Source organism: Anguilla anguilla, chromosome 6, assembly GCF_013347855.1.
Source record: "Anguilla anguilla isolate fAngAng1 chromosome 6, fAngAng1.pri, whole genome shotgun sequence".
Taxonomy (NCBI): Eukaryota; Metazoa; Chordata; class Actinopteri; order Anguilliformes; family Anguillidae; genus Anguilla; species Anguilla anguilla.
The window spans coordinates 22,813,024-22,837,202 of NC_049206.1; the positions used below are offsets into that span (position 1 = coordinate 22,813,024).

A 24,179-nucleotide genomic window follows, 5' to 3' on the forward strand; every position below is an offset into this window, starting at 1 on the left:
CCTATACTCTCTTTAGGGTGATAAGAAGAGGAAACTACATAGTCTGAGTTTAAAATCATTATTGATACTGATCGTTTGCAACATGTAAAAGCAACGCAACAAAAGTAGATCCTACAGAGTTGCCTATAACAAATACAGAGTTTACCTATAATGAACTTTTAACAGTTAATTATAATATTAATTAATTTGGAACCACTGAGTTTATTCATTCCAAAGGTTGTAAATCGTACTGAATGAAGTAAATACACACTAAACGGGCCTATGTGGTAGCCCACTCAAGCATGCAATAAGGCGGGAGTGAGTTATCTTGTATCCAATAAAAAACCTCTATATAAGCAAAAGACACTTCCTTCCCTTGGTATCTCACGGCTACGTCACGTGGCTGTTCCTCTAGTTCTGCCAAGCGAAAGTGGATGCAGAGCGCTATTCGTCGGTGTTCTTTTATGACATTGAATGTTTATTTTGAATTATTCTATGCGTTTCGATTTATATGCTTATCGAGAATTTGATTTATATTTACGAAAGTGTTGCATTATCACTGTATCTGGATCGCTCAAAACTGCCACAGCTGTCTGCTCTGGGAAGAAAGCGAAGAAAGCGGTGGTCAGCAACGCTATGCCTGTGTGAACAAGAGAACCTGAATCTCTGATGTTTAAGAGGGACAGGATAATAAACGTCATAACTCGGTCAGTATTGCACGATTTAGAGTGTGAATTGTGGCACGGTCAAGGAAAGCACGGCTGTTCGTTGCGTTTTCCAGTAGGGCATTTTTTCAAACGACCGCACAGTGCAACAGTAGCCTACACACATTACTCAAAGCGGCCTTGTGACCGCAAGTCAAGGCTGTTTGGACTTGATAGCAGAGCATGTTTTGTGCATAGTAATAAAAATGAACCATTACAGTGGAGCTATTTATCTGTCTTGTGATCCTGCATGATTTAAAACCAAGGAGATGCATATGTCTCTAAACCTTCTTGGTTTAAATGATTTAATTTAGCAGAAGATTTGACTTTTTCTGCCTTATAAAATGATACGTACTTTTCGTTGCTTTTGAGAAATTCATCTAAGCATTATTTTGTTTCTTCAAAGCAGAGGCAATATTTATATGGCTTTTGAACAAACCAATGTTTATGAACTGTGATGCATTTGCTTAAGTGTGAAAAGAAAAAATGACAATGTCTTTTTGGTCTTATTTTTGCTATTCCTTTCTTGCAGAGTGCTCTTATGCAAGCTTACTGTTGATGAGCAGAGTGGACCAACAGATGGACTCTTTCAGGAGCCAACAGCTTGTGTTTCATTAAGGCACCAAAAAGCACTGTGCTTGGGGTAGAAGAGTTGCATGGAGTATAGGCAGGGCGAATATTGCTAGGAAACTTTTAGTCCTAACCAAAAGAAGAATATCTGTAGGCTTCGACACAAAGTTGGGGTAAGCCTCTTGTATGAAAGGTAAGATGTCTCAAGATCTTATGGAATCAGATTATTTGCCCCCAGTGAGAGCAGATCAAATTAAAACAGAAAGAGAAGATGAAGAGTACTTCCTGGTTGAGCAACTCTCCAGTCAGAGTTGGGATTCGGCAGACGATGAACCCAATGCATGTTTCGACACGGACGAGGAAGACTCTTACTTGAAGCTTTGTTCTGACCAAATAAAAATTGAGAATGATGAACTGGAACGTGCAGGATCTGAGCAACATTTTATGGAAGGACCCGACAAATGTACTGACTCACCAGAAAACACAACAGCGGACAAATCCCGTAGAAGAGATCTCACGGAGTCGGAGGCTGAGCAGTCTAACGGACTGCAAAGTCAGGCTGGAATCAAATGGTCGTGCCTGCGGTGCAATATGACGTTCGCTGATGGAAGCTACCTGAAGACCCACGAGGAAACTCACAAAGCCGGGAAAGCGTACTCCTGTCCTGACTGCGGGAAGGGTTTCAATCACATAAGCAACATGAAAAGACATCAGCTCATCCACAGAGATGAAAAGCCGCACTATTGTGCGGAATGCGGGAAGGGCTTCAACAGATTGAGTAGCTTAAAGGTGCACAAGCTTAATCACACAGGGGAGAAATTATTTACATGCTCAGAGTGCGGAAAGAGTTACAGTATAATGAAATACTTGAAACTGCATCAGCGAACACACTCTGGCGAGAGACCCTTCCCTTGCACCGAGTGTGGAAAGAGTTTTGGTCGTTTTAATAACTTGAAAAGACATCAGCTGATTCACACTGGGGAGAAGCCCTTCTCTTGCCCTGATTGTGAGAAGAGTTTCAATCAGTTAAGTAGCTTGAAAACCCATCGACTCATTCACACAGGGGAGAGAATGTTTTCCTGCACAGAGTGTGGCAAGCGCTTTACTCATTTAAGGAACTTGAAAGACCACCTTCAGATCCACAAAGGGGAGAAGCCGTACTCGTGCACGGAGTGCGGAAAGTGCTTCAATCGATTGGACAACTTCAAGTCGCACAAGCTAATTCACACGGGGGAGCGGCCGTTCTCTTGCACGGAATGCGAAAAGAGTTTCAACAAGTTGAGTAGCTTGAAAAGGCATCGCGTCACTCACACGGGAGAGAAAATGTATTCTTGTCCAGACTGTGAGAAGAGGTTCAGTCAGCTGAGTAGCTTGAAAAGACATTGCCTTATTCATAGGAGAGAAATTGCATTCTTGCACCGTGTGTGGGAAGAGCTGCAATCGGTTAAGTAACGTGAAGGGGGAAGAAATGCCTGCTTGTTGACAAAGGATAGATATTTTCAGTGGATTTTGATAGCATGCAGCAGGTGTAAAGAGGGAAGTGAACCAAATTTTCAACAAACACCTGGGCTTCTTCCCGAGACTGCCTCTCCCCTGAGTCTGTTGCTCAGTATTTTTATGATTATGCAATTCATATGCCTTTGGTTACAATACAGCTGTGGTGTACCCAATTTATATTAACCCACGCGCTATGATGTTTGGTGTCATAAATGGGGAGAGGCAGCATGAAATGACTTGGTATGGTAATCACGAAAAATGATAATAGTGGATTTAATGGTATCAGGATCTTCATATGATATCAGTTTGTGAGGTAAATTTTAATTTAAATTAAAAATGTAAAATTACTTATTTTTGAGTTTATAAAAATGTGTTGTTCTGGAATCAATCAATATTTTTATTAATACTTTGCTACCATAGGAATCCTTGGTCATCAAAAGTGATTTGTTTAAAACTGGAAGAGAAGGATAATACTTTCTTAACACTTATGAATGTAACATATTTGCAATGCAGGCAATGGTTTGTGGACCCTTTATTTAAATTTGGGGGAGATATTGGTTATCTCAATATGTATGGGATGACAATGAAGCTTTTCATTACAGCTTTAATTTGAATAAAGTAAATGGGCAGTTATTTTGACTTTTGAGCACTCAAGAATGTCAGAACCCGCCAAGTTAAGTTGCTGTAACATGACACTTTCATTATTGTGCCCTCTTGAGGGGGTCTACTGTTAGCCTATTACTCGCTAAGGTATCTTGCATACATACAGAACCGTAAAGAAACAAAAAAAGTCAGCTCTTTCAGGTGAGAATGGATAAGGTTAGCATGCGTCATCTCAGACACCCATAGGTGGCTCTGGTAGAACCAAAGAACTTCTCCACTAACCATAATATTTATTGTGGGGGGGGTGGGCGGGGGTAGGGGCTGGGGAGCAAATGTGCCCCCACCCACCCCCTCCAATATCAAACTCACTCCTACGCCCCTGCCTGTAGGCTGTCATTTGAACCCTAATCTGGCACACCTGATTCTACTAATTAAAGCAGTAAAATGACGAGAGAAGATGGTAGGGAGGACGCCATTTACATTACATTGCAAGCACGTAGCAGACGCTCTCATATCTAGAGCGATGTAAAAAAAATGTGGGCAACATCACTGTCACTCAGGACTGTGGAAATATGGTGTCACAACAAGGCACAGAGGCAAACTTTTAATCAGTACTTAATGTAAACCTAATAAAAAAATGTGCATTGTAACAATAGAAGGTACGACTAGACAGGTAACCATTATTTACACAGGTGGACCTATAACATCCAAGTGGAAATCCAGAGAAAGAAAGGATATCTAAATGGAGTAGAGGGGGCCTTGATTTCACAGAGTTCAGATGGGGCCTATGGCTCTCCAGAACCAGGGTGGGGGATCCCTGCTTTACAGTACCAAAAAGGTGATGACACTGATCTGTTTAGCCTCTGAGATGGTGGGAGCTGTTTTCATTTGTAAGCTGCAACAGAAAAGCCTACCGTTTCATCACGACTGAGCATCTTGCTGGAGAAGTGTAGCCTTCCAATCAGTCCCTACAGTCCTCAGCATTACCATGAAGCAGAGGTGAAAAGTTCAGGGGGTCAAAAAAAGAAAAGTCCTGATGTGTGTTTCTTCCACCATGAACTCAGCCAGCTGATCTCACTGACTAATTAGTTCTACCTCCTGGCTGATGAATTGTGCTAATTATCAAATCCAGGTGATTGTACCAAAAACTGGGGAGAACTTTTACTTTCTGAACATGGATTTTCCACTGCTGCCATGAAGTGCTGTCTACATGAAGCAGTTGATGTTCGGTGGCTTAGAATTAGAACAGGGATAGGTAATTCAGGCTCTGGAGTGCTAGAGAATTGTTACTGTATTTTATTTAATTATTTTTGCTGCATTCAATGCCCTAACTACATAATTATATGAATTATTGTGCTTGCTGACCACAGGTTACCATATACTAGTTGTACTCAGTATTTCATTTTTCAGACTGAATATTTAGGCTCCCTATCGCTAATTGAACAAGACCCAGAAACTTCTAGAACAGTGGTCTCCAACCCTGGTCCTGGAGAGCTACAGGGTCTGCTGGTTTTCATAGTGACTCTGCACTTCATGAATCAATTAGAGCAGTTGATTACACAGTTAACTCAACTCACCTGGTGTCTTGGGTCTCAATTGGGTGCTGATTTTAAGGTAAAAACAATAACCAGCAGACCCTAGTGCTCTCCAGGACCAGGGTTGGAGAACACTGCTCTAGAACTTCAGAACCAGGGTCTCGGGGCCTTCCCCATGGTTTAGAACACCATCGAGTGAAAGTCCGAGAATTCAGAATTTGACTTTGATCATCTTACAGGTGTCACTGCATCCGAAGGACCTTCCTGTCACCCCAGCAGGGTATTGTCAGAATATATTGCTTCGCGGTCATCTGGAGCAGAACAAAATGACCGACAGCTGCTGGAGTAACCACCCAACCCGTGATGGGTGACCAAACTGTGTGCATGATAATGTAGTTTACTCAATGTCCAATAGGTGGTGTCATAGCTTTGGAAATCAGTGCATCACATCAAGAGGTATTGGCTATTGAGTTACATTTTCTACTGTACCATCACATACTTGTCTGTCAGGTTAAGCCTAATTTTTTTAAACATTCATTTTAGTCATTACATTTCCTCAAAACTACACTATTACCTTTGTTTGGGGATTGGAAATAAAATGTAATTGGACATGGTAAGGTAAATATTTTCAAGATCTGTATGTCTGGTTTTTAGCATAAATGTAATACTGTTTAGACAAAACTGAAAACCATGAGTGGCTACCTACAGCACATGATGTGGCTTCCCAAGACAAGAGTTAGGGAGTACTTCCTGTAGGTATTCAGCAGTGATGAGTCCTACCTGCCTGGTTCAGGGCCAAGGATGCAACTGCATTGTAAGACACAGCTAAGCACACAGCTCATTTATCAACAAAGCCTGACAGACTGTTATCAAAATCGCAAATATGTTGGAATAAGTAAATGTTGCCATATTGTAATGTAATTATGAACATCTCACAAGAGCAGCAGCATTGTGTTTTGCTATATATATATTTAACTAATTCCCTCTCGCTAATTGCATTAGTTAAATGTGTATCTGCAAAAGATCACAACAGCGTAGTTTCCTATTGCTATTCGCATGTCCGTGATGCAACTTTGTCATATTGCTAACAACTAGCATCCCTTTCAAAATAACGGAATGAATAACACCTGTTAGGGGAATATCACGTGACGAAACATAAACGTCTAATCCTGGAAAATGAGCCACAATTGCGATTTGAGTTGCACCTCCAGCGTCAATTTGTCCTAGCGTGTTATCTGCGCACCTTCGCTGGTTCTGTTTTGACTTGATACTAATTTTCCTTCTGATTAGGCTACGTTCCAGGTAAGAACTTTAAAGTAAACTTATAAAATATAACTTGCTAGCACATTCCTTGCGTAAAAGTGCCCATCCGACACAATGTCGTATGTCCCTCATACAGCATGGCTAATACAAATATGTTTGCTAGTTTGCGTCTTGCGTCTATTCTTGCTCTAATCGGAAACTTTTTAAGTGGTCTCGTCGCGGTTTCGGTTGTTCAACTTTCGTGTGTTTCGGCATTGCCTTCAAGTATTTTTGTATGCAGACTGGTATTGAAACAATCGACACCGATAGTGACCTACAATGACTATTTAAATTGTGATTTCGAACATTTGAATATTGTATCCAAGTACTAAACGGATATCTGCTGAAAAATCCAACTCAAACCAGGTTGTTTGCGCTGTGTGTTCAACAACTTTGGCCACCAGTTTGACCAGCCATAGACCAGCTATGACCGCAACCAACATAGACCAACATATAATCCCAGCTAATTTTCCTGGTCACGAGAGCAGTGTTGAGATTGTGTGATTTCACATTTTAACGAAGATAAAATATGGGTGGTAAACCATAATTTACATCCCCCACATTTTCAATAAGTATAGCATATTTCCAAACAGTATTGAATCTTCAAGTAGAAAACAAAGGCATCATCAAAAGTGAATAAATAAAGTGGGGGGAAAAAGTGTCACAATTTGCATACGTTTAAAAATAAAAATCGGATGCTCAGGGGAGAAAGTTATAATTTTGGCTTTTTTTCCAGGGTTTCCAGGTAAAATTAAATGTGGCTTTGAATGCCACATCGTTTGGTTTCTGGTCCAGAAATTTGCTGCTATGTATATGGTATTCACCAAGATACTTTATTTCATTAAACTATTATATTTCATTATTAGAAAGGTCATCTTTCTTTACTCCGAAACCTACGTGTTCAAATGTTGAATTAAAAGGCATACAGTTATTATAAACACAGCGCATTATATCAGCCCAAAACCTTCGGATATAATTGCTATAACTCCACCTATGCTGGAGCCGACTCCGTTGACTGTTTTATGTCGAAATAGGCTAACCTACTGTGCTACACTTTTACCCTTGTGTAACATGCCACAATAAAATAATGCATTTATGACACATCAAAACATAGTCCCTAGGGGTGTTTAAATTATATCGATAATAGTTCCCACTTCTGCTAGACTGCTTCTAATTCTGGAATTAATCGTATCTGTTTCTACGGAGATACCACGGAAAGTGCGCTTCATTAAATTATGTTGAAATGATGTACAAAAAAATTATACATGGGAGTATCCCTTGATGTATGTTAGGTAAACTAAAATTCCTGGGGAGAATTCAAAAGAATTGGTGGGATGTCATAGATCACAACGATGCCACTGCGTGACCGAAGGTAACCTCCTGTTAGCAGTAGAATCCAGAGAGTCGTTTTGCCTATCGATTGTTAGGATGGCTGTGCGCAACGGATGCAGCACAGAGCAGTTTTTCGGTTTACAAATTATTGGGGGAAAGCAGCGTGTGTTCGGGCATGGGTATCAGAGCTCTGAGAAAGATGTTGTCTGGTGCAGTGAAATTGAAGGTAGCTAGAGGCTGCTTAATTCCACAGTGAATCATTGATTATACCTTTAACCTGAATTTATTTCCCAGCAGTATGAATGTAAACAGTGGCATGCGGCCCTATACAAGTATGGTGCACAGATGCATTAAATGTCATTATAATGATTACTTAAAACTGCAACATGAATTCGTTTTGACATGCTGTGTAATAAACGGAATGCAATGAATGGTTTTGCAGTGACCAGTAATGCTCTTATAGTTGCCCTGGTCAATGCATCTGCCAGATAAATGATTCGGAACACATCAAACCTAGCCGGAAAAATAGCAGTTTAATTATTATTTTTTTCTGTCCATTAACATCTTCTCCAAAACATACATTAGCTTAAGTTGTAGATGGTGTTTGAAATGCAGAAGTTGCTAACGCATCCGATACTCGCGATGTCTCACCTGACCGGCTTTTCAAGGTAAACAGGGCAGTTGTTAGAATTGCCTCATGATTGTTAGCCTGCATACCGACTCAGACATTAGTGGAATGCAAATATACAGGTTTCTGTCAATGACAGTGCGTGCGGTTTACATCTTTTCTGTAGTGGGCACAATGGTTTGTGTAAAGTATGCTCCTTGTAAATTATGGAATGTCACACTTTTAGCCAGGATAAGTGTCATGGGAACGTTAATGACCACAGTGAGTCAGGACCTCGGTTTAACGTCTCATCCGAAAGACAGCATCTCCTACAGCACAGTGTCCCCGTCACTGCACTGGGTCATTGGGGTTTATTTGACCAGAGGGAAGATAGTGCATGGTGGTATGGCTGCTGGCATATGGTATATTGTACACACACACACACACACATCTATATGTATGGATATGTCTGTGTTCATATAAATTCTATTTGCTTTGCCCTGAAGGAGATGTCACATGATTAAAAGCAACTCTTGAATCCAGGCAAACAAATGTATTTTAGTGTGAATGGTGGAATGGTGTTTCTGTGATTGAAGCATTTCTATTTAGGGCCCTCACAGCTTAGAGACCTTCAGCTGTATCACAGGATTTATATTATTTCTACAAATGCACAGCCCAATTTCAAGCGCATCAGCAATTTAAAGATGGCTTTCAAAAACAGAGAATGGCCATGTGATAATTTGAGCTTCCGGACATAAATGCTATAGTAAAAATATAAGATGCATCTGTCCTGTAGAGATAAAGCCAGAGGTTTGCCCTTGCACCCTCACCCTTCTGTTGAGTAGTTTCACAATGTGAGTTTCTAGCTGAGTGTACATGTGAAATAACCCACATAGGTTTGTATAGACATTTAATTTTTTATTTCATTTTTATCACCATATCAAGCACACTGTTTCTCGCAGTTTTCATTTTTTCTTGTTCACCATCTTTAATCTACAATGATGCAATCAAACAGCAGTATGGTGTCCTTTTAAGAATACACACGAGTGATTATCATTGCCACGATTGCTCTGAGATCTTTGCATTGCAAAACGATGTTAAAATTTTCAGCAAACTCTGAAGTCAGTCTTTTTAGTAATGAGAGGCTGTGGAGAGGAAAGATTTCCCTGTGGAAGTGAACTGTACTCTCTTTTGTATGTTTATTTGAATATGTGTGAGCAAATAGACAGGTCTGTTGAAACATGCGTGTTTCATATTGAATATCAAATGAATTGTATTCCCTTCTTGGCATGCCCTTCACAACTTTTTCGAAGAAGGTAGGAATGTCCCTGTTTGTAAGTGTTCATGTTTATGCAGGTTTGCTAGCTTGCTTGCATTTCTACTGAACAAACAGGAAAGTCTTGTCTCCCTGAGGTCATTGGCCTCTGAGTCGTTAAGAAAGATCTGGGCCAGGGAAACTTCATCTACAGAATTTTGGCGCCAAGAGTGTGTTTTCACTGGTGGGAGAGGAAGTCGGCCATAAATGCATAAAGAATTTTGCATCACACTCTTGCAAGTTTTATTTTAGCACAACAGCACAATATGAATTGTTAACAATGAGTTTACAGTTGTTTTTCCATCTTGTGGCAGATAGCATCTCACTTCAGTATAACGGGTGCAAATCAAAGGCTGCCTTTTTTCAGGATGTCATGTCAACTTCCAATAAAATGATTGAACTAAATAATTAGATTTTAAATTATTGATAATATCACAGGCTACTGCTGGAGAGGGGCAATGTGATAATATACTGAGGAGATGATTCCTATCTTCTGACCTTTTGTTGACGAATAACTAAATTGCAGATGAGAAAATGAGAAACTGCCTCAAACTGTTGTATAGCTATAGGGTATAGATCAATGGCTTCCAAACTTTGAATCACAAGGTGCACACAAGTATTACTGAATATAGCCTAATACACATTATTTGGTCATTCACACCAGTCAAATTAAACCCTTCTGTTCCTTGCACTGCACTTGCATTAAACATATGTTTTTATGTTCATACTTGAACGTATAGTAGGCTACATTTCAAAGGGTGGACCCCAGAAATTGTATTTGCTCCTTAAGGCAGTAATAGACTAAGAAGTTTTGGGAACCACCTGACAATATGACTGGAAAGCCAGTCCAGCCTGGAATCATTGTCAGTTTCAACCAGAAGAGGTATTTTCAACTGCAAATGCAGCCAAATTGGCCAATGATTTGATCTTGATAAGAGCCAGTCTGTCAACCAGAGACTCCTCCTCTCTCTCTATCCTTGTCAGGCGAGAGTATTTTGTGGTGTGATGAGCTGGTTCAACCAATGGGGAAAGTGGGGAAAGCTTCTCCACTGTTCACCTGCACCTACATTGGGATCCTGCTTTTGGAAAAGGGGCTGGGCTATAGGAGGAGGAGAAGGGAGTGGCCTTTGAGCATGAATGATGCAATGTATACATGACAATGTATATAGTAAAGTGGGAGGTCTGGAAACGCCTGCAGCTGCTGAATATAGAGCACAAACGCTGGTCCAGGGTCAATCTGCAAACCTGAAACCTCAAGGAGACCAGAGGGTAGTGAGAATATACTGGAAAACCCTGGGATAAAGAATGCATCGTAAGTATTTTTCCATTATATGTTCAGCATGCTGTTTGTGGGGAGCCGTTACAGTGCTATGTGTCATGACTGGACAAGGACTACTTACAGGGAACATACCAGTTTCAGGCATGGAGTGTCTGTGGCATGTGTACCGGTGGCTTGCGTAGACATGCTTTACATGAGGCTACGTTGATAGTCTGTGTGTGTCTTGAAGGGGGGTCAGTCTTGCAGCTTTTTGTTTGGATTTAGAATGCATTTTGTGGTGTCTCAACGTGTAGGCCTACAGGTTGTTCTGATGAGCTGGTTGAGGGAGAGACTCCCGCAGCCCCCAATCTTTCTCACTGGCTCGTTGAGCAGAACTGTGGCATGAGAGCAGAACCGTGGCAGGAAACCCGAAAGGCTGTCGGCTCATTTTAAAAGACCGATACCGGGTGAAACTTTTGGAGAGGCCAATAATTTTATCTCAATCAAAAAGGGAGGACTAAAGCCAGGTGGGCTGTTTTGCAGTTGAAATGAGCAAACACGGAGCCCTGTGCATTAATACGTGCAGTGAATTCAGGAGCTGTTAGCTCAGTTTTTAAACATGCCTGCGATTCTGAGCTTGTATTCTGACTTTCTAACCTGCTGTGCAGAGTTTCTGGTATATATGGTATGGAGTGCCTACTGTTTTATGGAAAACATTGACCATTACAATTTTCAACTACGTCCATTGAGCATCTTGAGTGAAAAAACGCATCCCTTTAGGTGTGAGATGCGATAAAAATCAGTTTTGAACTGTGATTTGAGGTCTAATTCATTCCTAAACACATGAGATTGAGTAGGAGCAGTCATGTCTCCCAGGTAAGTTCCCAGTATCAAATTGAAACCACTGCCCCCCCCCCCCCCCCCCCCCATTGTTAAATTCTTACATTCTTCTCACATTTGTTCTTAATAAAAGTTCCTTTGAAAAAACTAAATGTCGGATTCATCAAAAAGGCGCAGACCCTCGTGTGTATCTATCCCAGGTGTATTGGAGGATGAATTCCCTTTGTTCTTTAATTGCGCGCCTGTTCATGTTGATTTGCATAAGGAAACACCCTTGCAATCTCGTAAAAGCCATGCCACCTTCAGGGCCATGTACGAACATTGGCCATTCATCGTTTACTGCAAACATATCTGTGCCGTATGCGCACTGTCTTCCCAAGGCACGATTAACCAAGTAATCCAAAAGCAGCAAATTTGCCATTGCTAAATGCTGGGTTTGGCCATGTGCATGTGGGTCTCTATAGGAAGGAATTATAATGAATTCTAATAAATGGTGCAGTGGGTAGCACTGTCACCTCACAGCAAGACGGTCATGGTTCGTGTCTGGCCTGAGCCTTTCTGTGTGGAGTATGCATGTTCTCCTCGTATCCATGTGGGTTTCCTCTGGGTCCTCTTGTTTCCTCCCACAGTCCAAAGATTAATTGGAGACGCTCAATTGCCCGTAGGTATGAGTGTGTGAGGGAATGGTGTGTGTCCCCTGCGCTAGATTGGTGGCCTGTTCAGAGTGTAATCCTGCCTCTCACCCAGTGCATGCTGGGATAGGTTCCAACACTCCCTGTGACCCTGCCCAGGATAAGATAATGATGGTATAGATAATGGGTGGGTGCGAATGAAATACACATTACAAGGGTAATTAAAATAAAGTGTGAACGGGATTAAATATAAAAACAAGAGTATTTGAAAACTAAACTAAAACTACTAAACCTTCTCTTAACTAAAGCTAAACTGAAACTGAAATCAAAAGTTAGTTTACAAATTGATCATATAATCATTTATACACATTTGTTATTAACATGAGGTCTGTAACTACTTAAAAGGAAGCATTGTAAATAGAAACATCTGCATTATGCTTTTACGCATGTTTCGAAACGCATACATTTTGATCTTACCAAAGAACAAATTCAGATAAGAAAAGGATGAATGGCGAAATGTTCATGAAAACATTCGTAAGCACTGTTAAATAACAGTCAAATTTGATCGTATGCGTGTTTAGAGGCCTGTTGTGATCAACTGTTTCACAGGGACCCACTTGCACTGAGAATATACTATTACTTACTATCTCCATCCTTGAACCACCAGCCATGGCCATTTGCTTCCGGCTGCCATTTTGAATTGGTTGCAGTGCTTGCATAATCGGTGATTCTGAAAGCTAAAAGAATGATACTAATAATGCTTTTCAGGTCATTTAAACCAACAGTAAGATGAAGAGATCATTCTCAGCACCAGGAGTTATACAAGTAGAAACTCTGAAACTCTTTGAGCATTGCTATTTTTTTGGGGGGTGGTGTAGGTGTTTCCTCTGAATTTCCTGCCTTTGTTAGTCTGGCATTGACAAGTGAGAAGAATGTGGGCAGGGAATTTTATGGAATGGTTTGCTGGCTACCAGCCCACCTGCTCATTAAAAAACTGTAGTGCTGAATTTCACATTGCATGCAGATGGAGTCACTGGATTTAAGTGGCTGAAAAAGGAAGGGTTGACCCAGACCCTCTCTTATGAGACAGATTTTAGAATGAGAATGGAATAGGTTTTTGTTCTGGGTTTATACACAGTTTAAAGCATTTTTAAAAAAACGAGCCAAACAATTATTAGCATATAGGGAAAGGATAATTTAGAAATAACATGAACATTAATATAGGCAGATTTGTTCAGTAAACTGTTTTATGGTAAATTATGTTTGAAGGTCTCTTGTCTGCGATCATTTGAGTCCAATATCGATAGAGCTTATTTCAGTAAGTAACATAAACTGTGTGGGCCCTTACGCTCAGATTAGTCTCTCCTGTCAACAAGTCATTTTGATTGATCATTGCATCCATGTCTTATTTTTAATATCTGCTTGACTACAGTGAAGACACTTGTGCTGTTATATACCCAGAATCCTTCAGTGGAAACATCATCGAAGCAACGCAAATGCTTTTTAATAAATCAAACGAGAATATCTCCTTTCAAGAGTGTTTTCAAACAAGTGTGGAATAGGTTTTAAAGGTGGAATGGAAAAAACACTGCAAACCTATGGTAGAGTAGAGTCAAACAAGGCCTCAACTTTCAATATTTGTCATGTTTAATGTTGTGGAGCAGGAACCCAGCCAGTAGCTGCAGTTCATGAAAGTAAATTTGTATATTGGCTTAGGGAGACGTAGGTCCCAACTGGGTACTGTTGCTGAACCTGTGACATCTGACCTTCATCCCTTAGTGACCGCCTGTGAGCCCACCGCCATGTCCACCACCACAGCAATGGACCCAGCTGCGGATGCCGGTCTAATGCAGCTCAGCGGCTCCGCCTCCGTGGATGACATCAATGGACGGCCTGTGGCCATGTACGTGCTATGTCAGTTATCTTCTTGGGTCAGGTCATCATACTCACTTTTCAGACACATTAACAGCCCTTTCTGACACTTGTGCACGCTTTCTGTAGGGAGTCATCAGGGGAAGAGTCTGCCTGTGAGAGGGAGGAGGAAGTGGAGACCCCAGGTGAGCCCGTCCCTCAGCCCATCCAGACTCGGGACCCACACACACAGAAAGGTGGGTGTGTGCACGTGCGCACTCAAGCACAGGCACACAGACATTAGACAAGCAACTCATTCAAAATGGTGTCATTTTGGAGATGAAGCAAACAATTAGCTTGGTGACTAACACTGCAGATTGTTACCATGTTGAAAAGATGATTCGCTTCAAAGTTGGGTAACTAGACAGCCTTAAGACTTTGAATACATGAAATCCCCATCATAATTTATGTGCAAGTCTATGTGAAGTCCACCCAGTGAGGGGTATACTGTGGTCACTGCTTTCTGTTTCTCAGTTCTGGGAACCTGTTAATGAGGCCATTAAGGCCTCCTCACCCTCCCTATTGTTGGGCCGTGCATGTGCTGTTTTTTGGGCTGCTGAAGGGGGCCACAGTCGCCAGTGACTGCTTGTGTTGGCAGAGACTGAGCACTGCCTGGTGCCTGCTTTCAGGTTGGGGATTTGATCAGAAACACCAAAGGAAGGCCCTACTTGTAGGGACATTTGGTTTTTACATCTCTCCCGAAAGAGGAGGTCGCCTACCGTACTGAGTCTCCCTCATTACACTGGGACGTGTGCTCACCCTCTGCAAGTCCCCCGCCTCGCCTACCTGTTTGCACCTGCATCTCACGTCTCTCTCCTCCCACCCCGTCCCCCCTTAGGTGAGGCACCACGTCTCGAGACTTCGTCCCCGCTCGTGCCCACTTCCCAGCTGTGGACCAGCCGCGGCGACGGGACCGTGAAGCTGAGGATGTCAGAGTCTGGGCCGGCTGCCGAGCCACCTGTCACCGTGCACGAGGTCTTCACCAGGACGGTGGAGAGATTCGGGGGCCAGACTGCACTGGTCAGGAAGGAGGGCGAGAAATGGAGGACACTAAACTTCAAAGAGTACTATGAACAGTGCAGAGCTGCTGCTAAGAGCTTCCTCAAGGTGAGGCCTCACAGTGCCTAGCAATTTTCTCACTCTGTCACAGACACAGTACAAGCATTTATGGCTTAGGCCTGATACACAGCACATCAATTGCATTCTGATTATATTCAGTGATGCACATGCTACTCCCATAATTTGAACAGTTGGCGCATTGAACATTACTTTTACAGTAAGTTGAGGTTCATTTAATCCTTAAAAAACCACAACACAAAACTAAACAAATGGAATACCTTGCCAATCATTCTGTGATGGCTAGAAGGCCTGCAGTAAGATGAACTGACTCAATCTCCAATACACCATTTCCCCATTAACGTAATAATAAATTTTCAACCTGATGGAAGGTCAAATATGACAGTGGAAGTTTAGGGTCAGGTTGTGTTGTGTGTTTCTCTGGCAGTGATGTACGGTCTGATTATGCTGTTGGATTTCTGGCTGATCAATTGCCTAGAAACCAGGCTGCTGTTCTGCATTTTCATAAATCTTGAAAAACCAGTCCATTATCTCCGTTCACCAAAGGAGCTGTGGGTGGAATGGTATCTTGCATGAATGCAGTGTCAAGTGTCCGGTGAATGATGCCTGTGTGAGTGGCTCTTGTGCAGTGACTGTTGAGCAAATGGTAAAAGCACAGTGTGGTAAATCCACAGTGAGTGTTGGGTGAATCTTCACTGAATGTTGAGTGATCGGTATGTGCTGAGTGAATGTTGAACTGTGAGTCAGTGTTGAATGAGCTATGAGGGTTGAGGAGTGTTGAGTCTTGGGTACGTGTTGGGTGAGCGGTGCTTGCTGTGTGAAAGTAGGGTGGCCAGTGATGAGTGCATATTCAGTGATCAGTGAGTGTCGAAAGGACGTTGAGTGAGCGGTGAATGTTGTACAGTGGTTGTTGAGCAAGTGTTGCGTGAGCAGTGAGCATTGATTGAATGTTAACTGAATGCTGAGCGTTGGGTGAGCATTGAGTGCCATACTCTGACTGAGCCTCTGTCTCGGACAGCTGGGTCTGGAACGCTACCACAGCGTGGGCATTCTGGGCTTCAACTCCACCGAGTGGTTGATCTCCAATATTGGAGCGATTTTCGCAGGGTGAGTCCTCACTCTATACTTTTATTGACCTTCCTTTGGAAGGTACCAAACGATTCCTGACACAGCAGTTAATTTGAAGGGTTCAGTAAAAAAAAACTCCCACTGCTATGACTGAAGAGGCAGATGAAGGCATGGCAGTGACTGACTGTTGTTCTGTAACAGCAACCCACACCAAATCTACGAAGAATAAATGACTTGCTTCTGCAAAGTAACTTCCTACAAAACGACTTAAAAAAAAAAAATTAAAAAAAAACTCTTGCTGTTGCTGCATAGCCATTGAAATAGAATGAGTGTAAATGCAAAACTACCAAACATGATGAATAAAGTGCCAACATCACCATGTGAAGTGAAAGATTTAAGAGTCACCCTCTTTTCTTAACTCCCCCAGCGGGTTTGGTGTGGGCATCTATAGCACCAGCTCTCCGGAAGCATGCCGGTATGTGGCCGAAAACTGCCAGGCCAACATCCTGGTGGTGGAGAATCACACGCAGCTAGAGAAGATCCTTGAGGTATGTGGGGCCAAATGGGGCAGGGTGGAATAGGCTCGCTGCTGGCTCACTTACAGGACACTTCAGACTTTTCTCTTCAGTAGACAATTTACGCTCAGATATTTAATAGGAAGTTGAAATTGGGCTTCGTATGAAAAGTAAATGTTTGGAAATTTCACCTTAAAGCCAGCAGCTAATTCAGACCTTAGAAACCAGGGGGTCTGTTAAGGGGTGCCATGAGGGATTTGGGCCACATTTTAAAAAAATCTCACTTTGGTCCCCATTTTTGGTAGTTGCATAGGATGACCAAATCCCGAACCATTTCCTGTTCATTCCATTGCAAAGAGATCACACATTTACATTTGCCATTAGTGCATATTTAGGATATTTTCATGGAATTATTTCCAGTTACATTGCATAATGATCCATAATTATACCTAAATATACAGCAGTGGCACAAATAAACAAACACTTGCTCTGTGAAGACACACAACCGCATAAATGTACTAAGGTAGGCAGTTTCTGTTGATAATAGTCGACAGCGGACGTCGAAGTGGCACGCGTGGCATCTGTTTCATTCTTTTCTGCAATTAACCAGATTCAACGATTCAAGTTTCAACTTGAAATTCAATATCATTCAAGATGAATTGGTGCAAATAAATTCATGGACCATTTCTAAGTGCTTTACAGGTTTTTATTATTTATTTATTTTATTTTACTTTATTTTATTTGCATAATATAACTATAGGCAGCTTGAAAAAAACATTTAAAGGGCCTGCCTAAGACATTTCAATGCAAGAAAAACCTCAAGGTCTAGCATTTACTTTTTATACTAGATTTATATCATGCATGTTTGTTTTAATGATGTAACTCTTCTGTATTACAGGTTCAAGACAAGCTTCCACACTTGAAAGCCATAATCCAGTACAGCGGTGAATTAAAAGAATCAAGGTCAAATGTATTCACGGTGGGTTTGTCTCCTCTGCTGAATATGTCTAACTGAATTCATATTTCAAAACTTTCTGTTTCTGATAATGCTTTCTATAGCTTGTGCATAAATACAGACCTTTTGGCATATATATTCATATATATCTGAAGGGCAGGGTGCTATTATGATAACCTGACATCTTTCAAAGTTCTTAATTTGCAAAGCTGCAGAATCCGGGCATTCCTTGCATACAGCACACAGGCACATTAGTTTGTGTTCTCACATTTTTTGTCATGTCATTCTTTAATTCTTGACGCTCGCGACAAACCGTACGAGATTATGAGTCTAAAACGTTTCAGATTTTATCCACTTTTTGTGAATGTTCATGAGTGTATTGTTTTTTTGCGTGTGCTAAGTGGGCGGAGTTCATGCGGATGGGGCAAGAAGTACCCGATGCCCAGCTGGATGGCATCATCGCCAGCCAGAAACCCAACCAGTGCTGCTGCATGATTTACACCTCGGGAACCACAGGGGTGCCTAAGGGCGCGATGCTGAGCCACGACAATGTGAGTGCGCCACTTGCCAATCGTCTAGTCCCGGTGTCTACCGAGGAGAAAAAACAAGGATAAATGGCTAGTTTCCCATAAGTTATTTGCCCAGTCATTGCATTGCAAGGGTTTTCACTATTGTTTACTCACCGTATGTAAATTCAATAAGTGCATGCAAACTACAATAAATCCAGCAAATGTATTTTTGTTACCATATATTGTCTCCCCCCCCCCCCCCCCCCCCCCCGTATTGACTTCTAATGTTCCACTTATTACGGTTGCAAAATATTCTGTTTTGAACAAATCTTGCTTTTAAAAAAAATCTAGTCGCGAATCTCTATTTTAAAATAATATAACTGTTCGAAATTGTGCGGTAGCCTCGTTACGCACAGCTTGCCTCTGTAATGCATCACAAACCCCTCTGACCCTTTTGCAGGTGACCTGGGTGGCCCGGCAGTCCGTGAAATACATGGGGTTCACGGACGCCGACGTCATGCAGGAGGTGGTGGTCAGCTACCTGCCGCTGAGTCACGTCGCCGCGCAGATCATTGACATCTGGATGATGTTGACGATCGGGGGGGCCACCTACTTTGCTCAGCCGGATGCCCTAAAGGTGATCTGGGGGCAACAGGTGCAGGGCAACATTTGGGGGGTGGGGGGGATTTTGATGGATATTTGTATTAGTATTGCATGATTTTTCATTTGTTAACACTGTTTTATAACTGATTCTCGGTGTTTCCTTGGTGTCCTGAAGCAAAAGAACAGAGTGACACATTAGATATGCATTTTTTTCTGCCCTTCCATGTTTTTATTAATGACATGAGAAGGAAGACGAGTGTATCGTGGGACCGATAAAATACGAGAAAAATGTCCACTTCAGTCCTTATATAGCTCCGCCTTACCTACATACGAGCTCAACCTGACATTACATAACTAGGTTCTACAACCAGAATTTTCTCAGGGCAGTTCTCGCAAGGGTAAGGTGTCTCCAATGATACAACAGCAATTCATCAGAGTTGAAGTATAGACCTTCAGGTATGGAGTTGTGTGCTTCGCAGCCCTTAAGCTGTGTGTGGGCTTACAGGCGTGCGTGCGTGCGTGCGTGCGTGCGTGCGTGCGTGCGTGCGTGCGTGCGTGCGTGCGTGCGCGTATGCGTTCTCCAGCTAAACGTTGTGCCGTCCCTCCTCTCAGGGCTCTCTGGTCAACACGCTAAGGGAAGTGCGGCCCACGTGCTTCTTGGCCGTGCCTCGCGTGTGGGAGAAGATGCAGGAGGGGATCGTGTCCACCTCCGCCAAGTCCTCCGCCATACGCAAGAAGGTGGCCGTCTGGGCCAAGGGCGTGGGGCTGAAGACCAACCTCCGCATGATGCAGGGGTACGAGGGGAAGAGGGGGATTTTTTTTCGGGGGGGGGGGATGACGGGATGAGGTTGTAACGCTCCGGTGGTTAGACTTGAAAAGGGGTCGGTTTCAGTACGCCTCTTCCTTCGGCTCCCTGCAGCACGGCGCCGTCGGGACCCCCCCTGGACTACCTGCTGGCGAAGAAGCTGGTGTTCCGGAAGGTCCGCAAGGCCCTGGGCCTGGACCGCTGCACCACATGCTGCACCGGGGCTGCGCCCATCGCCAAGGAGACGCTGGAGTTCTTCCTCAGCCTGGACATCCCTCTCTTCGAGCTGTACGGCATGAGCGAGTGCTCCGGTCCCCAAAGCTTGTCCCTGAACCACAGCTTCCACCTCGGCAGGTAAACGCGCACGCTCACGCGCTCGCTCTCAGACGTGCAAGCAAAAACGCCTTTCCGGCAGCTTCTCCTGCGGCTGGCTGCTAACATCATAGTAGCGGACTGAATGCGAATGCTGCTGCTGTCGGTTGCTGCTGTTACGTTTTGCACCTTCTTCACTGAGAGCAATTAATGTTTTCTCAAAAAACAATAGTTTAAATATTTGTATTTCATTAGATAGTTTGCTTGCCGGTGGCTAATCCATAGATAAAGCTACACTGACAACGATACAACCAAACGCCCAACGACCATGCTGTAACATATTAGATGCTGGTAAACAAGTGATACCCATCAACTGCTTTCAGTTTATTCATCATCAAACAGTTGAGTGTTCATTGGTGTAGGGTAGCTGAACTGAACATGCAGTGGACACAATCAATGCATGATTAAGTCACATAAAATGGCAAAAAAAAAACCGCAGAGCAGATGTATACTTGGTGTGTACTGGTGTCAATTTTTGTATGTACAATTTAACAGATATGTTTGCATTTGGTGACCTTAATTCTCTTAACAGACTAATTATCCCAGAAATTGTCTACATCACTGAGTGCTTTCATTGAATTGCATTTTTGTGTGTACATCCAACAGTACATCATTTTGATGTAAAAAGGCAGTTTTTTCAGAGTCTCTGTCAAGTGCATTGGTGGGTAGCAGTGTGATTATTTTAAGGAAATTTTGAAATGAAAGACCAAACCTGCATGTGCCTCTTCCCTCTTGGAAGCTGTGGGAAGAATTACCCTGGAAGCATGACAAAGATCTTGAACCCGGATGACAACGGAGAGGGAGAGATCTGCATGTGGGGCCGCCACGTCTTCATGGGCTACCTCAACATGCCCGACAAAACTGCGGAGGCGCTGGACGACGAAGGCTGGCTGCGCTCCGGGGATCTGGGCCGGTGCGACGCAGACGGCTTCCTCTACATCACAGGGCGCATCAAAGGTGAATGCAAAAAAAAAAAAAAACCAAAAACAAACGCAGTCCCTTCAGCTACTAACCGTACCTTAACGGTCAACGCCGACGCCAGTCTCGGCCGCGCTTGAGGTGAACATAATCACCAGATGCAACTGTCTTTCTCTTAATTTGCGGAGATACTGGCTCTGTTCCTCTGTAAAAAATAAAAAATAAAAAAAAAGCCTTCAATAGCTGCCTGTAAAGACCTTTTTACACGTGTGTGTGTGCCCTTTCCAGAACTGATCATCACTGCTGGTGGAGAGAACATCCCGCCGGTGCCCACTGAGGATGCTGTGAAGGAGGCCGTGCCGCTGATCAGTAACGCCATGCTCATCGGGGACAAGAGGAAGTTCCTCTCCATGCTGCTCACCATCAAGGTATGAGCTGCGTGCGTCTGCTTGTTCACACCCGCTCATCTCGCAGCCTCAAGTCCATTTCAGTGCTTGTGTCTGGCAACAGACGCTGCAGTCTCTGGTTCCAACTGGAGTGAATAACTACGCGTCAGTCCGTCGCTATATTCCTGAGCATTCAACAGGTTTCTGGGACAGAACGGTAGTATAGCAAAAAAAAAAAAAAAAAACTAAAACTATGTTAACCCTTTTTTGTTTTGCCAGAGTTGTGCAGATGGCATCTAGAGCGGTGTTTATCTACATGTAATTGAGTTCTTGGCCCAAAATGGAAGTTTATGGTCTGCTAATTAAATCCATAAACAAGTCCAATTCAGTTTGAATGTTAAAGGGAATACCTGCGGATGTTACTGGCAAAGCACATTAAATTAGCTGCCACAAGATAATTATTGCCATTTGCCGGCCAGGGTGGGAGTTCATTTCAGGACGCGATCCTGAGTGGTTGATCACAGAAGTGGCATTCATTTTAAATGGTCTCAGCTATCTGAGAAATGCATGTACAATCAGTGAGGGATCTGTGCTGACTGGCAGAATGCTCTATGGCCGGTCCGTCTCCTTATCCGGCAGCGCATGCCTGATATCACATGGTGTGGTTGTAGTTTTTGAATCATAAAATTGATCTCTTCAGCAGGATGCTTGTGGATGAGTATGGCAGTATAAGGCTACATTCTCTGTATGGACTGTAGACACACATTGCCATCTAGTGGTCTGTCGGGCACTTACAATGCATATTAACCAAAGAGTGCCAAGGCTAATTAGATAATAGCGTCATTTTGATTTTATAGATGTGAGTTCATTACTTTATTAACTGGCAATGAACGATGCATGGATTGGCAAATTGTAAAATGAACAGATCAATTTGTTAAAAAGGAGCAACATATGAAATTACTTAAAACATTTAAGATTGTGTGACTTCTTAGTCTTAAAATAAGCATCAGTTCACAACATACCTGGGTAAACTAACGATTGAAACCCGGATTAAACATGCAAGTGGCTTGCGGTGCTGTTTCTACGCCGCACAAGTGTAAAGCGGAGTATCTCCAGGGTGAGAGCGCCACAACTGGTCAAGCTCAGAGAACCACAAAGTTACGACTTTAACGAGTCAGGCTATACAGCTGCCGTTGTGGGCATTGACCCAGTTGCGCAGGTGGTTCTCCCGGATGGCAGCTGTCTGACCAGCCCCTGACCCCATCCCTTTGGGCCCCCTAGTGCAAGATGAACCTCGAGACGGGCGAGCCGACGGACGAGCTGACGGACGAGGCGGTGGAGCTGTGCCGCAGGCTGGGAAGCGGCGCCACGCGGGTCTCCGAAATCGCCGGCGGGCGGGACCACGCCGTCAACGCCGCCATACAGGACGGCATCAGCCGCGCCAACGAGCGCGCCGCCTCCAACGCCCAGCGCGTCCAGAAGTGGCTTGTGCTAGACAGGGAATTCTCCGTCCCGGGGGGAGAGCTGGGTGAGCCAATGGGAACGCCGCTATGAGGGGGGTGGGTGGGGGCGGGGCTTGTCACAGTGTGTATGACGTCTGCAGGCATGGTCCTGCATCTCGCCAACCTTAAAACGCCACAAGTTGTTGTGTATCAAAGTATGAAGCAGGTCTACATGTAGTATAATGAGCAGTGTTACAGAGCGCACTAAAATGCAAGTTGTCATCCTACTGTACCACACTGTCTGACACCAAACGCTGCTTCAGCCCTGTATTGATATAGAAATGGTGTCCCTCTTCTCTTCTCCTCTCCTCCCCACCCCCCCCCCCCCCCCCCCCCCCCCCCCCCCCCCCCCCCCCCCCCCCCCCCCCCCCCCCAGGACCCACAATGAAGCTGAAGAGGCCAATGGTCTTGAAGATGTACCAAGAGCAGATTGACAAATTCTATAACGATGCGTAGACTCCCACCAGCCCTGTCAACATCGTGCTTCTGAAATGAGACTTGACAGTACAATCTCCCCAACCCCGCACGCCATTCCGAGACCAGATCTACAGAAATGCACCGAATGCTCATTTCAAATTCTGTGAAAAAATGTAATGTCTGTATAACTTTTTTTTTTTTTTTTTTTACTTTAATGTTTTGGGTGTGGTTAAACTGGGAAATAATTTGTAAATATCAAATTTGTTTATTTTTAAACAGTATTTATTAATAAAAACCAGGGTTCATACACTTTTTCACCAATGATTTTCATTGACTTTTCCATGACTTATCCACAACCTTTAACTGAATTTCCATGACCAAAACAAACTTTCTCAGCAGGACGATTTAAAATTATTTATTGTAACACTAAGTAAAATTAGGTCTGCATCTGAAACATATGGTGCCTCTCTAAAACAAATAAACACCAGACAGACACACTTAGATACATTCTTTCATATTTTAATTCGAATAGTTTAACATTTTGTCTTCGTGAGCTTGACATTCTTACCTTTAATGCTGATTTTAAATGGCTTAATATTAGCCTGCAATCACTCCCTTTTGCAGCACTCCACTGTCACGCGACACAGAGAGCTAATGCGTTTACTTATGTTACCTGAGGACAAAAGTTTATGTTCAATTTATTAGCGTTATCGAAAGCTGAAAAGTTGAAGCGAACGATTACGGCTTTTTTTTTTAAACATTAACGTAGTGTTTTGTGTAGCGACCCGGTTGAAACAGCTAATTTCTCCGATGCAGTTTACTGGCGGTTGATTTAATTAGCGGTATTAATGTGACGAGAAGCGCTTTGTCGTTTGAATACATAACACGCAATTCCTTGAAGAGTCGACACATTTTAGGCGTGACAGTTTAACTGTTACTTGTAAATCGTACTGTTATATTGTCGTTT

At 43.1% G+C, this 24,179-nt stretch overlaps 2 protein-coding genes across 3 annotated transcripts; both read left to right on the top strand.

The window, feature by feature from the left end:
* The first annotated feature begins 363 nt into the window (after positions 1–363).
* Positions 364–5,970, top strand: LOC118229393 (oocyte zinc finger protein XlCOF6.1-like). Of its 2 annotated transcripts, XM_035421317.1 has the most exons (3): positions 364–686; positions 1,216–2,531; positions 5,128–5,970. In XM_035421317.1, the coding sequence occupies exons 2-3, from the start codon at positions 1,440–1,442 to the stop codon at positions 5,257–5,259; spliced, it is 1,224 nt and encodes a 407-aa protein (XP_035277208.1). In that variant the 5' UTR covers positions 364–686; positions 1,216–1,439; the 3' UTR covers positions 5,260–5,970. The 2 variants fall into 2 exon arrangements, with proteins under 2 accessions (XP_035277208.1, XP_035277207.1); XM_035421316.1 differs by lacking the exon at positions 5,128–5,970 and having other exon boundaries at positions 1,216–3,455.
* A 98-nt stretch (positions 5,971–6,068) lies between these two features.
* LOC118229391 (long-chain-fatty-acid--CoA ligase ACSBG2-like) lies at positions 6,069–23,511 on the top strand. Its single transcript, XM_035421313.1, has 15 exons — positions 6,069–6,190; positions 13,954–14,077; positions 14,176–14,282; positions 14,924–15,192; positions 16,181–16,269; positions 16,658–16,778; positions 17,644–17,724; positions 18,102–18,251; positions 18,670–18,846; positions 19,425–19,606; positions 19,732–19,971; positions 20,729–20,946; positions 21,196–21,335; positions 22,575–22,821; positions 23,172–23,511. Exons 2-15 carry the CDS (start codon positions 13,977–13,979, stop codon positions 23,249–23,251), a joined length of 2,202 nt encoding a protein of 733 aa, XP_035277204.1. The 5' UTR covers positions 6,069–6,190; positions 13,954–13,976; the 3' UTR covers positions 23,252–23,511.
* Positions 23,512–24,179: the final 668 nt, after the last annotated feature.